The sequence below is a fragment of the Porites lutea genome, chromosome 12 (genome assembly GCF_958299795.1).
Source record: "Porites lutea chromosome 12, jaPorLute2.1, whole genome shotgun sequence".
Classification (NCBI taxonomy): domain Eukaryota; kingdom Metazoa; phylum Cnidaria; class Anthozoa; order Scleractinia; family Poritidae; genus Porites; species Porites lutea.
Genome location: NC_133212.1, coordinates 22,432,157 through 22,446,087, shown reverse-complemented (window position 1 = coordinate 22,446,087; position 13,931 = coordinate 22,432,157). Strand labels below are relative to the sequence as shown.

The window sequence follows — 13,931 nt, the reverse complement described above, 5'->3', positions numbered from 1 at the left end:
CTGTGAAAAGATCTTGCACCTGGAGGGCGTATCCGTGTGTTAACTATGACACATTTAAGAGAGGGAGTTGCCGTAGCTGTAATGGTGCATGTCCACGCATGGGTTATGATGCTGATCTTACTAAAAGGACAGGAAAGTTCTACTTAAAAACAACCTCGAATGCTCCTTTTTGCTGTAAGTGTGCTTTTTCATAGTGGCACATTGATGAAATTAGATCTGCTTCAGTTTCAAGCGCTTTGCTCTTTAAAGGAAAAAAAATTGAAACGTTTTAAACGGCCTATAATACACCTGGAATTTCAGTTTACGGCTTTCTTTCATTATTCAAATCCCTACAAGTCGTTTGACATCAGTTCCTTTGTGACTGTCACAGTACTGTTAATACAGGTCGCATTGAATTAAGTTTCGCGTGATTTCCAAGATGTGGTAGTCAGCATGGAGGGGGATTTTTTAGTGCATCTGTTTACGTCGGACTTCCGTACACTAAATTCAAAATAGTAGAGGTAACGAATAGACCAAGTTGTACACAATCATGGGTGGGGTTTATGCTGCCCGGAGCACTCTCTCAACAGGGCTTCTGAAACGCGAACGGCACCTGAATGGTATCGCCACTGCCCTGTCCTTCTTAATATCCCTATAAACACCAGAATGCATATTCTCCACACCATGCTGCATATACATTTCCTGATGTATTGATTCACAGTGCGACTACACGAACCGGGCCACTCGGAATAGATTATCCAATCACAAAGTTTTTTTGAAAACAAAAGAGTCAAGTTATTATTTCTTTTGCAAACGGACCAATAAAATTCAACCCTCAACTATCCATTTTATTGCAGGAAGGAAGCCCCAAGGCCGATAAAAACGGAACTGTGGATAGTGGAATAGCAGAGTATCGTGCTGAGTGCATAATCATGTATGAATAATAGTTTGTAACCTTTTTCTTTTTCGGATCTCAGAAGACCATTCTTAAGGCGAACAAAAATATATATTTCAATCCTAGGATATTTTTTCTGAATTTCTCTCTTTTCCCAGAACGCAGACAACAATGAACAAAATAAAACAAATCATAACAATTTTGTACTTTGTCTTTAATTGCTTAGTTTTCATTCAGTCAGTTTAAGCACCCGGTACAAAACGCTAAGTAGAGTCATTTTATGCTGGTTGCTGTCAGGCTGTCATTGTACGTTTTTAATCGGCCCAGCGATTTCACATTTGCAGTCAGTTTTATAAAATAAGCAAAGAAATAAATGAAAAGAAAAATAATATAATATTAATTTCAGTTAATCAGCTGTCTTTGTTTTCTCTCTAACGCCAACTTGAATGTACACACACCCGTGGAGACGATTTTTATTGTCGGAGTCAAAATTTACGCTCCTGGCCGGTCAATTGCAACTGCGCATGCTTAATAAAAAATTTCCCATTTGAGATACATTACCTGTAACGATGGGAATAGAAGGAATGCGCGTAAATTCTCTTATATCGTAACAAAAGAAAAAAATCCATCGGTAATGCATTTTCGTAAGTAAATGTAGTTTTAGCTTCAAAGCCAAGAGATTAAAGCATCGAATAAGCTGTACCAATAGTTTTCATTTCCAGATACTCTTCAAATTATTTTTGTTATTGACATTTTCCTCCACCTGACAAACAATCTTCTTTCTTTGCTAACGATTAGTGCGTACAATTATTGAAATAACTTAACGTGCTTCTATTCAAAGTAATTCCTCGAACTCAGAATCGGTTTCTTTCAGCTGCACCGACAATGTTGTCAGTGGATGAGACAAAGCAAAACTGTAATTTAAAATAATTTAAAGTAATTAGTACGCCCTATCGTAACGTAACATCTCTTGAAGTGACTTAAACTTTTGCCACGTGTTTGTAGGTTTAACTGAAGTATCATCAGCTCAAGTAAGAACTTCGTTCCAGCCTACGCTTTAGTTATATTGTGGTTTGTAGATTAGAATATTGTCTGTATCTGCCGAAGATCTATAAGGCAACTGTAAGAATAGTAAAATTAACTAAACTAAAATTAACTTATCAAACATTAACATTTCGGAATAAACTAACCATTATCTGATTGCCCAGCTGTCCCATTTTTTTTTCAAAAAAATATCGTTTTGTCACCCTTCGCAGGTCAAGGTAACGAAAATCGACCAAGATTGTTCGTCATCAGATCGGATCACATTTCGCCGTAAGGCATAAAAAATAATGCTCCCCTTGTATATGGTTGTCTTTTGCCTGGCTGGGCCTTTAAGTGGTAAGTATAGTGACTGTTTGTACAATCAGTTCTTTGATAGTCCGAGATCAAGCTATCCATTTGGTTAGAGAATGGCGAGAGACGAAGAACCTTCTTTTGTAATAGATCCAAGAGGATGAACGCAAATTTAAGTATTTTGGTTGGTCAAAATTCAAGGGTCTCTCATGCTAATATTAGAACTCAAAGAGCCCGTTTCGACTCGCCTTTTAAAAACTCGAACACCACCTCTCTGGTCTCCGAAGAAAAATGAAAGCTTTACCGTACTTTCTCACAAAGTCTCTTTAATATTAACTAATACAGTCGACTCCCGGTAACTCGAACCCTCTATAACTCGAACCTCTCGCTAACTCGAAGCAATTTTCATTTCCCTTCAGATCATTTTCTATATAATTTTACCCTCGATAACTCGAACTCCCGATAACTCGAACTTTCTTCTATTTCCCTTGAAGGTTCGAATTATCGGGAGTCGACTTGTATTCCACAAATCAGTTAACTTTAGAGCACACTCATGTGACTTTTGAGAGAAAGGCTAAGTGATTTTAGAGAAAAATAATTTGCAAAAAGTCCATCTAAGAGTGAACTTAATCTTACATCGAGTTGATAGCCTTATATGTACACCCAAAAAATAGCAATCATCTTCGATCACATTTAAGAGCCATAATGGCTCTTGATCACAGTAGATTAGGCCTGGAAAATAAATCAGGCCGAATTTTTTGCGTTCGACAAGTTTACTTTACAAAATCTTGCCAGCAAGTCTGGGGACGTGCAAACCAACCTTTTATACTTTTTATACATCACATCTAAGGTGAAACAGTACCATAAGGCGCTGTTTTTATCCTACAGACCTCGGACAGAATGCAGTATTTCACAATTTTGCAATACAAATTGCACTCATTCAATACTCAGGACGACTCGAAGCACGTGGGCTTTTAGCGAAACCGTTAAAAAAATTTCCAAAATCACCTATACGGCTAGCCGGTTCTCACTTTTGACAAGCGCCAAAGTCGACTGTTTAAATTAAGATTAATAGAGTTATACGCTTCAACATGATAAAGAATTTTTTATATTTATTTTTTATTTAATGGTTTTATAACGATGTGTAATCTTCAAAAGCGTTTGATACGGGCTGTGTATAAAAGTGGGACGGGGACAAGGGGACGGGGACATCGGGACGCGTGTGTGGGGACTTGGGGACGCGAGACGAGGGACTTAAGGACATCAAGTATGGGACGTGAGGACGTGTCGGACGAGGACGCGGGGGCGTCAAATACAGGGACTCGGGATGTGAATAATTATCGCAAAAGTTGGAGGTAAATGCGATATCGGTCACTTTCCTCGTGAATATGTTTTGGTGAAGGTAACCCACCCTGAACTCCTTAGGGTTCCTCCATGCCTGTTTATGAAGCGAAGACTCGGCGAAGACCCCCTGCATTGAAGAAAGTGAAACCGTTGTCCTGGTCTTCTTGCTGATGGATCATTGGAGCCCAAAGCATGGTAGAGTGGGTTGCGGTTGCCAAAAATTATGTAAAATAACAGCATTCGATTCCAAATAAATTTATGATTAAGTGGCATAAGTGAGCTTCAATCCCGAAGTGCTAACTCCGAAATCCACCGCCTGTACCACTAAAACCACGAGGGATTCAACTATTGTGGCAATATTTATTTTGTTCTAAATATATTTTTAGTGGCAAACCTAACAGTAAATGCCTGCTAACAGTGTTTAAAGGTTGATATCAACTGACGCGTTTTTGGCTATGCACGTTAACGCAAGTAAATTTTAACCACGTAAATAACTAAGATATAGGCTAGATATAAATTGTTGAGATTAAACGTGAAGTTGAGCGAGATTCTACTTTTACGCTTACGTGCGACCTTTCATACATTGTCTCTATCTTATTTGCGAATGCCAATTTTCACACACGTAGGCATGGAAAAATTACGCGACAGTGGAAATCAACCCTTAACCCTAATCACGATAGTCATTGCGCTTACGCCTATTAAAGAGACATATTTTGTGTACACATCATAAGGTGTCCAATGTGGTTTTGGAAGATGGAATCTAATGTTGACCATAAATAACACATTTTCACGAAGAACGAGATATCGCATTTACGTCCAACTTTTGCGATAATTATTCAAATCCCGCGTCCCTGTATTTGACGTCCCCGCGTCCCCGTCCCACACGTCCTCACGTCCCATACTTGATGTGCTCAAGTCCCTCGTCTCGCGTCCCCAAGTCCCCACACACGCGTCCCGATGTCCCCGTCCCCTTGTCCCCCTCCCACTTTTATGCACAGCCTTTGATACGCTCGGCATTTTGATTACTCCTGCAAGCGATGTTCATGAGCGACTGAAAACAAACGGCTCAGCGATTAAAATTACAAAAGAGACTACTAACAATCAATAAAAGGAAAATAATGCGATGAAACATATACAGAGACCACAATTTTCATTCACGAAGACAAGTATATAAGTGTCTCTGAAAATCCTTGTTTATGTTTTAAGCCGGCTTGCCGGTGTTTCCTTTTTTCAAAGATGAACTCAAGGAAAGAAAATCGCTCTAAGCTTTCTTTTACAGCCAGAATTATAACTAAATATTCTTTGGAACGTTTGCTTTCTATTTGCAGTGCGAAAACGTCTAAAGGCTTTTTAAAGTTCTATAAGCTTATAATCAAACCTGATACTCGGTCAGATCATTGTCTAAATCTTACAAACGCGCATAAACCAAATAGCCGCATAAACTACGCTCGACTTTATTATTAAATTAGATGTAAAAAACAAACATCAAATACAATAATTACTCAGGCTTACCATTCGAGTTGCACTGAAAACTATCTAGTAAGGCCAGAATCGCTTCAGACTTTTCAACCGTCTTACGCATCAAGCAAGGTGAAAAACGAAAACGATGCCATCCGAAATCGGATTTCCGACTTTGCCATAGCGACGTATTTCTCAACCAAAAACCCAATAAACAAACTAGCCGTGAATAACAGAAGACTCTTGATAGCAGCTGAATTTCACTTTGTACATTCAGTGAAAAAAGACAGTTAAAAGCATCACAAGTTGAAGCAAAACTCTCTCAGCTTCAGCTGTCAAAGTAAACAAGATTTAAGATGCTGCATAAATTTTCCGCATGAACTCAGCTGTCAAATTTTGACCAGTCAGAGTATAAAAATTGGACGCACAGCGTGACCAACGTGTGAACTTGGTGTGAAAAGTTAAAAGCAACCGGCATGTCTTCCCTGCCTGTAAAAACTGGCTGAATTTTAGCTTCCGAGGTCAGTTTGAAATCAAAATTTTAATTGTGCGGCACATATAAAACACAACATATTTCATATGAATTAAAAAAGATTAAACTTGAGCCTGCAATCATTTGAAAACTAGTAACTTGTCAGCGGATTATTTCAAAAAGATACTCGACCTCGATGGGTCAACGCCTGAGCCCGCAATACGGTCAGGTGATACTGGTCAGCGGATACCCTGTTTTGACAGCTGTCAATTGATCACAACATTGGTGTGCAATATGTGTGCAATATCAGTCTTCCTGTGTTCCCAACCTAGCTAGAAAGTGTGAGATTGAACATTCGTTGCCCTGTGGTGCGGACGGACGGGCGGGCGGTGTACGGTCACGTGATTATCAAATTTTCTGGGATGGGTAGATTTACTTACCCATGGTGATCCGCAGGCACGCTTCGCGCGCCAGAACTCCGCTATTACTTTAATATTTTCTAATATTTACTATCGATGTCTCCTGAAGTGAGTCATTTCTGAGTTACGCAGAAACCTTTTTTTTCCTTTTTTTTTCAAGTAGTATTGAGCTTGACAATATTTTTTAGAGAAAGTCAGTGTTGGTTTTCTTTTCCACCTATCCACTTCAGCTGTTCCAATAGAGACTATCCGGTAAATTACATTTTTATAAACTATAGAGGCTTCCATTAATTGTTTTGTTTACGTGGTCGTTTTACTAATATTTTCTAAAGGCTTTTGTCAGAAAGCGAAGACTATTTAAAATCAGCAGTTAATAGCTGTACTAATTTGTTTCTGATTACTTTCATTATTTCCTTAAGCTGAAGTCTGCTACGATAAGTATGGATGCTTTAGCAATGCAGCGCCTTTTGATCATCGCTTTGCCTTTCTGCCATTACCACCATCGGTGATCTCGCCAACGTTTGACCTCTACACCAGGTCCAACTTGGAACAGCAGAAGACAATTAACGATTATGACTTAACATGCTTCAGCTGTCTCACTACAATAAAACTAGGAAAACTGTGATTGTCGTGCATGGATTTATTGGTATGTAACATTATTGCTATGTATAGAAAAGACCCCAACCCTCCGAACTCGTACCTGTCCTTCTAATAGTTCGAGCGACAATGATCTCTGCCGGGAAGGAATTTGACGAAAGGCTCAAAGAAGTTTCCAAAGCAACCTTAAGAAAAGAACTTAAGACGTGCAGAACGTCAAAAATAAGAACCAAAAGTTGGCCTTTTGTTGGTTGTTAACAGATCGACGCATTGGCTCATCCCACCCATCCTAATCCTACTTGATAACGTTGAAACCAACCAAGCAATTCTTCAACAATTATTTTTATGGGTAATCTTGCAGAGTTCCATCCGAGCTGGATGACGCGAATGAAAGATGGTTTGTTGGGAAAACTTGACTGTAATGTTATTCTTGTAAACTGGCCCAAAGGAAGCTTACCTCCGTATGCTCAGGCCACAGGGAACACTCGTCTGGTAGGAGCCATGATAGGAGAGCTGATTAAGTTCCTCATTTCTCAGACCCAAGGTTCTGCGGACCTCTTCCATGTAGTGGGATTCAGTCTTGGAGGTCAAATCGCTGGTTACACTGGTAGTCATTTGAGGAAGGCGGGAATAACCTTAGGTCGGATTACAGGTAATAACTATCCATGTGTTTTTCCTATTTTTCGTGCTGTGTGAAACATTGCAAGGCCCAGCCCACCCTTTGTACTTGTACTACATGACGGCTTGAAAAAGAAATAGATCGTCTAAAAAAAGGTCCGTGTAGATGGTAACCACGTTTAAAAAAAAAAACTGCTATAATCAGCGTGTTTGCCTTGAGGGATATGGAAAGCAGTACTTCCCTTACTTTGAATTTTTGCAACTCTTAACTCCTTTCACATGCACCAGACGTTTGTTGACAATTAAAGGAGAAGTCAACCCGTCAGTTTAATTAAATATTCAGCGTTCAGCATGACACTTTTCACCTAAATTTTTCAACAAATTATGATTGTATGATTGTAGGACTGGATCCAGCAGGACCACTCTTTGCTTCAACTCCTCCAGCGGTTCGACTGGATCCCAGTGATGCTACATTTGTTGACGTCATTCATACAGATGCCAAGCGATGGGGAATAGAACAGCCTTGCGGACACATAGATTTCTATCCCAATGGAGGGGTAAACCAAGTGGGCTGCCTTGATGTGACCACAGGTAATTTACCCTCCGGTTCTTTTTCTTCAAAACAAATTGCATCGAAACTAAAATATAAAGGACGAAGGACTTTCATTTTACTTTTCAATTAAATCACAGTATTGTTTTCAAAATGTTTTGAAATTTTAGGTTACTATCTGCAGCATGAGACACGGCAAACCTAAAGGATATCTCGTCTTCTTGCGTTAAATATTTAGAAACGTTATTGCGCCGTTCTATCCACCTGATCCGTTAAGGCGCCTATGGACCACTTGCTTTTAATTAACGGTACTATCAAGTTACTGATTTTAGAACTGATCGTCTGTTTCAGAATGGGGACCCCTCAATCCGGTCGTGTGCGATCACTTTCGCGCCACAGACTATTTCATCGATTCGCTGTCACCAAATTGTATGCATGCCATGGAAGGATTCCCATGCAGTAACGCTGATGAGTTTGACCGCGGTCGCTGTCTTAAATGCAGTGGAACGTGCCCTATCATGGGGTACGAAGCTGTGAAGAGTAAAAATCATCAAATTCATGGAAGTCACTATTTATACACTGAAAAAAGCTCTCCATTTTGCGGTAAATGCCAACTAGTTAGTTTTATATTGTTAGCCCTTTCACTGCCAGAGTTTTTGATAGAGTTTTGTAAGGTGACTCTAACTTTTGAGTCTGTGGACGAAATCCTATGATGTGACCATTCAAGTGAAAGCTCTCTGCCTGTACTTTCGCCTGATGGAATTTGCTTCTCAAAATTTTTGAAAATGAAATTTGGAAATTTGGTGGAAATTTGCCTTTGGCCACATTTGGCAGTGAAAGGGTTAATGGTATTAGATTATAATGAAATTCTAACAGACTACAATGCAAAGAGACACTCGGCAAACCCATATAAAATGATCCTGTAAGGGCAAAATCACTTTTCTCTTCCCCCCTCTTCCAGCCTCCAGCTCTCTGAAAAAGGCTGGATTAGCAAATCAGGAAAATTAGAACTCAGACGTCGGTATTATACAGGGGCACCCAACGTCCACTTTCGGAAAATATCTGTTCGGAAGACGATTTGAGATCTACAATTTTCCGAACATTTGTTGTAAAATTTCTTGCTTGCCTGCCTCTCCTAGGATTTTCAAACATCTAAAATATGGTATAATTGCCCATTTCTAACGGATTTTTACCCTAAAAAGGTCACCTAGAATTTTCGGAAGCCTTTTTTCTGGCTGAAATTTTCGAAAATGTAAGTTTTGATCCCTATAATTTTCGGATCACAAGACTTTCAGCTAGGAAATCCGGACTGATGAAAAATCTATAGGGGTTAAAAATTTGCCTATACCTCCCGTTTAAATACTGAAATACGTTTAACGATGCTATGTTTAAGAGATTTTGAACTATATTCTCGTTGGGTGCCCCTGATTATAGTTACTTCGTTTATGTTTGATGATGGTGATGATGATGATGGATGTTGCTGGTACAATGAAAATATGCATTATAAACGTAGCATGGTATTGTAAATATAAGACTGAGTTCCTTCTAGCAATGCAAATTACGGACTACAATGCAGATGGCTCTAAACCGTTTCATTTATGTTTCTGTAGTTCGTTATTACACTACGATTACATTCGATACCAGTTGGTCGTTGATGTCATCTCTTCTGAAAGCCCATATAGTTGTCATATTGTATGGCGATGGAGGAGAAACAGAATCCATTCAACTAAAAAGGTATCATTATTTAAGCTCAGTTTTAATTTTACCGGCCTCGATTTACATCAGGCCGTAACATTACGACAGGCTGCATGGACCTACACGCGCCTACAAGGTACCAGCAAAACCAGACATTTGCACCGCAGACACGATGCAAGTCCCAAAAATATTTGATCTTAATGCTTTTAGCAGACCTCTATTTATTTACTTATTTCTTAAATTCGCCACAGTGACTCATCCCGGTGAAAGGGCATGAAATAGGACTTGCGTCCCAATTGATGTCAACCCATTCATTATAATTAGCCACCCAGTCCATGAAAGGTTGTACCACACCACCGGGGTCTACGCCCCCTACTCTTTACGAACAGCAGTGTCGGTTCTTTTACGTCCCGCAAGAATCAGAACAGCAAAAAGCTGTGAGACGGGGCTAACGGTTTTTCTTCCTTATCCGAGAAGACTAGAATGTCTAACCATTTGTAAATGGTACAACAAAGGCAGCACATTGTCCTCAATTATTTTAAGATGCTGAGTATTGGTCCGGCCAGGGTTTGACCCTGAGACCTGGCCTTCCGCTCGGCAGACCGACGCTTATCCAACTGAGCTTACCAGGCGGCGCTATGCTTCTCAGAGGATACAAGGGACGTAAATAAGGGACAACATGGAACTACATAAGGGCAAATGCATCTAAACCTCTTATCGGAGGCGAGCCCCTTTTACTCGATTCTCGTAAGCACCACCTAACGTAAACGACAACTAAATCTTCGCATTTGGGATGGTCGCTTAAGGGAGGTATGACCGTATTAGTAATGCAAAACCATTTGTTTTGATTGCAGCCGTAATCTTAAAAAGAAGAGCACTGAAACATTTGTGGTGCCCACCTCTGTGAATATCGGCAAACTTATGAAGATCAAGGTTCGTCAGACATTCTCCTCTTGGATACAGCAGTGGAGACTTCAAAAGGTCACCGTAAGTCCCGGATGGACAGGAGCGCAGAGCGGAAGGAGCACACAAATGTAAGTCTCGCCCCATGTCAGGGAATCCGGATTCCGGGAAATTTTTGCTTGTGGAATCCGGAACCTGGGAAAATTTTGCCTGTGGAATCCGGATGCCTGGAATTTGGAATCCGGAATCCAATTAACGATTGGAATCTAGAATCCAAGTTCCACTGGCAAAGACTGGAATCCAGTACCTGGAATAAGGAATCCACGCGCGTGGAATCCAGAATCCTAGACTTTTTGGATTCCCTTACATGGAGCAATCACGTCACACTTAGATAATTGCATATTGTATTTTTTCCTTTTCACTTTCAATTTTGGAACTGTTTTTAGCTCCGCTAGCTAATTGTTTACAGGATGACACCACTCAGCACTGAGTCAGAGTGAAATCAGTTATCGTAATCAAAATCACAACGCGAATAAAAGCCGGTAACTGGCAGGAGACAAACAATCTGGTTATTTACAAGCACGGTCAAGGGGTTGAACTGGGCCTTCCGCGAAAAATTCCCCCTAGGATTCGCAAGAGTGGGACAAGGCATCCCTATGGATCCAAGAAAGCGTTCTTTCAATAAGTTTACTAGTAAGATGTCTTAATTGATTTACTTAATCTTTGTTTTTCTTCTTCTTTGTTTTACAGATTTTCGGCTTGCTTCAACTGTTATGTGGGGTTCACAGGTGTTGTTAAAAATCTGTCTTCTGGAGACGTATCCTGTTGAAAAATGAGAAAATTGTACCAAACCACTGCAAATCAAACTTGCATGTCTTAAATGAAGCAATAAATTTGTTTAGTACTGGAAAGGTCCGTTGATTTTCTTTGTCCAATGTTAATCCATAACTGAAAAAGTGGATCGGAGGGGCGGACACTACACGTCGAAGGGTTTTCTCCAACTTGTTCTGTTATTTCTCAGACACATTATTTGAACAAAAAAATCGCGGACTATCGGTTACCATGGGTTCGAGATATGACATCATTAGTCTCATCAGTCACGCGTAGTCGAGCTTTCATGCTACTTTTAGCTCTGTAAAATTCAGGTAAATCACCAAAACTACTACTCCATAAGTACTTTTGAAAAACCTCAAATTGTCCTCTAACTACTTTGCAATTGGATTAACCATGAATGCTATATCACCATTCTAGTTCGGGTATTTTTCATAACATCCTTCAACTGGCCGAGAGTGAAAGGAAAGCCTGGGTACAAGAAGTGTGATTTAGTCATTTTCGTACGGAGTTAAGAAATCTCACTGCGATTTTAGTATTATTATGCTTAGGGACTTCTTTCAGTTCTTTCAGATCGTTTTATTACTTCATTTTATCACTTCCATCAGGTATTCGATAAAGATTCGCCCAAGAAAGAATTCAAAAGCAGCTAAAATATACTGGGGACAGTCACGTCACATATATAGAAGAAACAATCAAAACCAGCCGATTGCGAAATATCTTGCATAAATTCAACTGAAGTATGATGAAACTTTAAGCCATTTGCTATATCAGTTGTTTGAGATCATGCATGACGAACTCTTTTGTGTAAGTAGTTCAGTTTTTTGCATAAATTCGTTTAAGAGCTTTTAAGTCACGATATTTTGCGATCACGATACTGTTAATCTATTTTGTGATATCACGCTATTTTTATGAAGGGAAAACATTTGGCCGTTTTTTTACTAAAAGAACAGCAGAGATAAATTGCAAAAATAAAATTGACGTTATAAATACAAAACCGCTTTAGTTATGTATCCGAACTATCAAAGGTAATTATTGTTCAGCACTTATCCACTGAGCCGAAGCAGAGAGATCATACAAGTCGGGGGCGCGGCGAGGGGTTTGGCAAAGCTTTTGTTACATACTTTACAATAGCCTCTAAGTTAATTACGTTGCGAGTTTTCTCGTGAAAGTAGCAGCATGGATTTCGAGCCACGACCTCGAGTTCTGAGTTTCCAGTCTGTCCAGTCATCTACCGATCACGACGACGAGGCTGTTGCCTCTACGAGGCGTACATCAATAAGCAGCTCTACTTCAGCGCGCCGAGTGTCGCTGGGGGCACAAGCCTCACGGAAAGCCTCTAAAGCAGGCACACAGCCCTATGTCTCCCCTTATCGTCTATGGCGAAAGCTTTCTGATTCCATCCAAGAAAAAAAGCTGGGCTACAATGAAGGGCAAACCGTCGAGAACACGTATCGTACCGAGCCCAAGAGAAGGTTTCCAGAACGAGAGGTGAGAGAAATTATCAGAAATAGCTTGGAAGGTATGTTCGCTACACAAACCTACACGGCGGAGACGTGTGGCTTTTTAACCAAGCTTCTGAGTTCAAGGATCCTCGAGCAAGTAAAGAGTCTAAATATTGAACGATATAAGCTTGTGTGCTTTGTTAATGTTGGCTCGAAGAATGACCAAGGACTCAGGGTGGCGAGTAGATGCTTGTGGAACGCCGAACACGACACGCAGGTTACAGCATCCGTGGAAAATAGCACCGTGTTTGCGGTAGCAACGGTGTTCGGTGTTTATTTTGAATAACTTCACAGGGTATAGAGCCGTTTCAACGAAAGTTTGATCTATCATATCGAAAAGCATGGAGCTTGTTTGTCTGCTATAAAGCCCAGACTTCTGTGCCAACCGATCCCAAAAATGACTTTTATCAGATAAACTCTACAAACTTCTGTAAATCTCAGATCAGTTGTCTTGCTCAGCTTACGTATACAAAACATAGTGAAAGAATTAGATGTTTAGCAAAATTGTATTCAGCATTCATCCGTTAATTGTTGAGTATAGTTGTACCTCTGACACTAAAATAGGTCACGCGATATTGGTCTGCAATCGCAGTTTCTCTTTTCTTTCATATTTTCTGAATACTTCGGCAAATACACAATATTTAAAACAACATGGCATGGTCATGGGTGGATGATCACTGATGTAAAATATGAGCGAACCGACTTATGATTTTTATTTAGCGATTTTTCATTAAAAAAACTTTTGAATTGGTTAAAAAACAAACAATGACTACCCTCTTTTAAACTTTGGGAAAGTTTACCTTCTATTTAAAACTTAGTTAATCAGGTTTGCAGCTAAGAAACAGTGTTGTGTTTGTGTTTGTCACTGTTTGTTACCCGCTTTGTAGGTATGAACGTCCACGGAAACGACATACGTACAAATAAAATATTTAAGAAATAAACTGAAGTATACATGTTTTCAATCACTTTTGAACCGGCTAAAAGAGTGATGTGAAATGAGTCTTTTAAACGTAAAAACATTTTCTGTCTTTCATTTTATGTTTTTCTAATTAAACTATTTTACTTGGCTTATCAAATTTAATGACACAGCAACTTCCCGGTGACTCCGACGAAGCTAGTGAACTCACTTGGCGTACAGTTACCTTGATCTGATCTTTGTTTTACTTCCTTTTTTAAAAACTGTTAAGAGTGACTCACGTTTTTCTCATCTTGCTGTAATGTTTACTCAAGGATGTTTTCTTTTTCTCCCTCTGTTATTTACGGCCGTATCCGATTATTATATCAAGATGAGGTTTTGCATAAACATTTAAAGCAGACACCAGAAATGTAC

At 39.7% G+C, this 13,931-nt stretch overlaps 3 protein-coding genes across 3 annotated transcripts in view; all 3 read left to right on the top strand.

The window, feature by feature from the left end:
- LOC140953893 (uncharacterized) overlaps positions 1–1,284 on the top strand; it is a 12,247-nt gene extending 10,963 nt beyond the window's left edge. Inside the window, exons 9-10 of the mRNA XM_073403270.1 lie at positions 1–174; positions 837–1,284. The exon at positions 1–174 is cut by the window's left edge and continues 42 nt beyond it. Of these exons, the coding sequence (XP_073259371.1) occupies positions 1–174; positions 837–838 (176 nt within the window). The 3' untranslated portion in view covers positions 839–1,284. The remainder of the gene's footprint in view (positions 175–836) is intronic.
- Positions 1,285–3,478: 2,194 nt separating this feature from the next.
- Positions 3,479–11,094, top strand: LOC140953892 (pancreatic triacylglycerol lipase-like). The gene is given in 9 exon segments (XM_073403269.1): positions 3,479–3,557; positions 6,322–6,483; positions 6,486–6,548; positions 6,861–7,151; positions 7,520–7,708; positions 8,019–8,270; positions 9,278–9,401; positions 10,217–10,396; positions 11,016–11,094. Coding segments are annotated over 9 exon segments (1,419 nt in total).
- A 1,071-nt stretch (positions 11,095–12,165) lies between these two features.
- LOC140922089 (dynein light chain Tctex-type 5-B-like) lies at positions 12,166–13,634 on the top strand. Its single transcript, XM_073372114.1, has one exon. It carries the CDS (start codon positions 12,276–12,278, stop codon positions 12,885–12,887), a length of 612 nt encoding a protein of 203 aa, XP_073228215.1. The 5' UTR covers positions 12,166–12,275; the 3' UTR covers positions 12,888–13,634.
- The last annotated feature ends 297 nt before the right edge of the window (positions 13,635–13,931 follow it).

Bases quoted from the DNA above. Each gene is read 5' to 3' on its own strand.
- LOC140922089 (XM_073372114.1), top strand. From the start codon at position 12,276: ATGGATTTCGAGCCACGACCTCGAGTTCTGAGTTTCCAGTCTGTCCAG.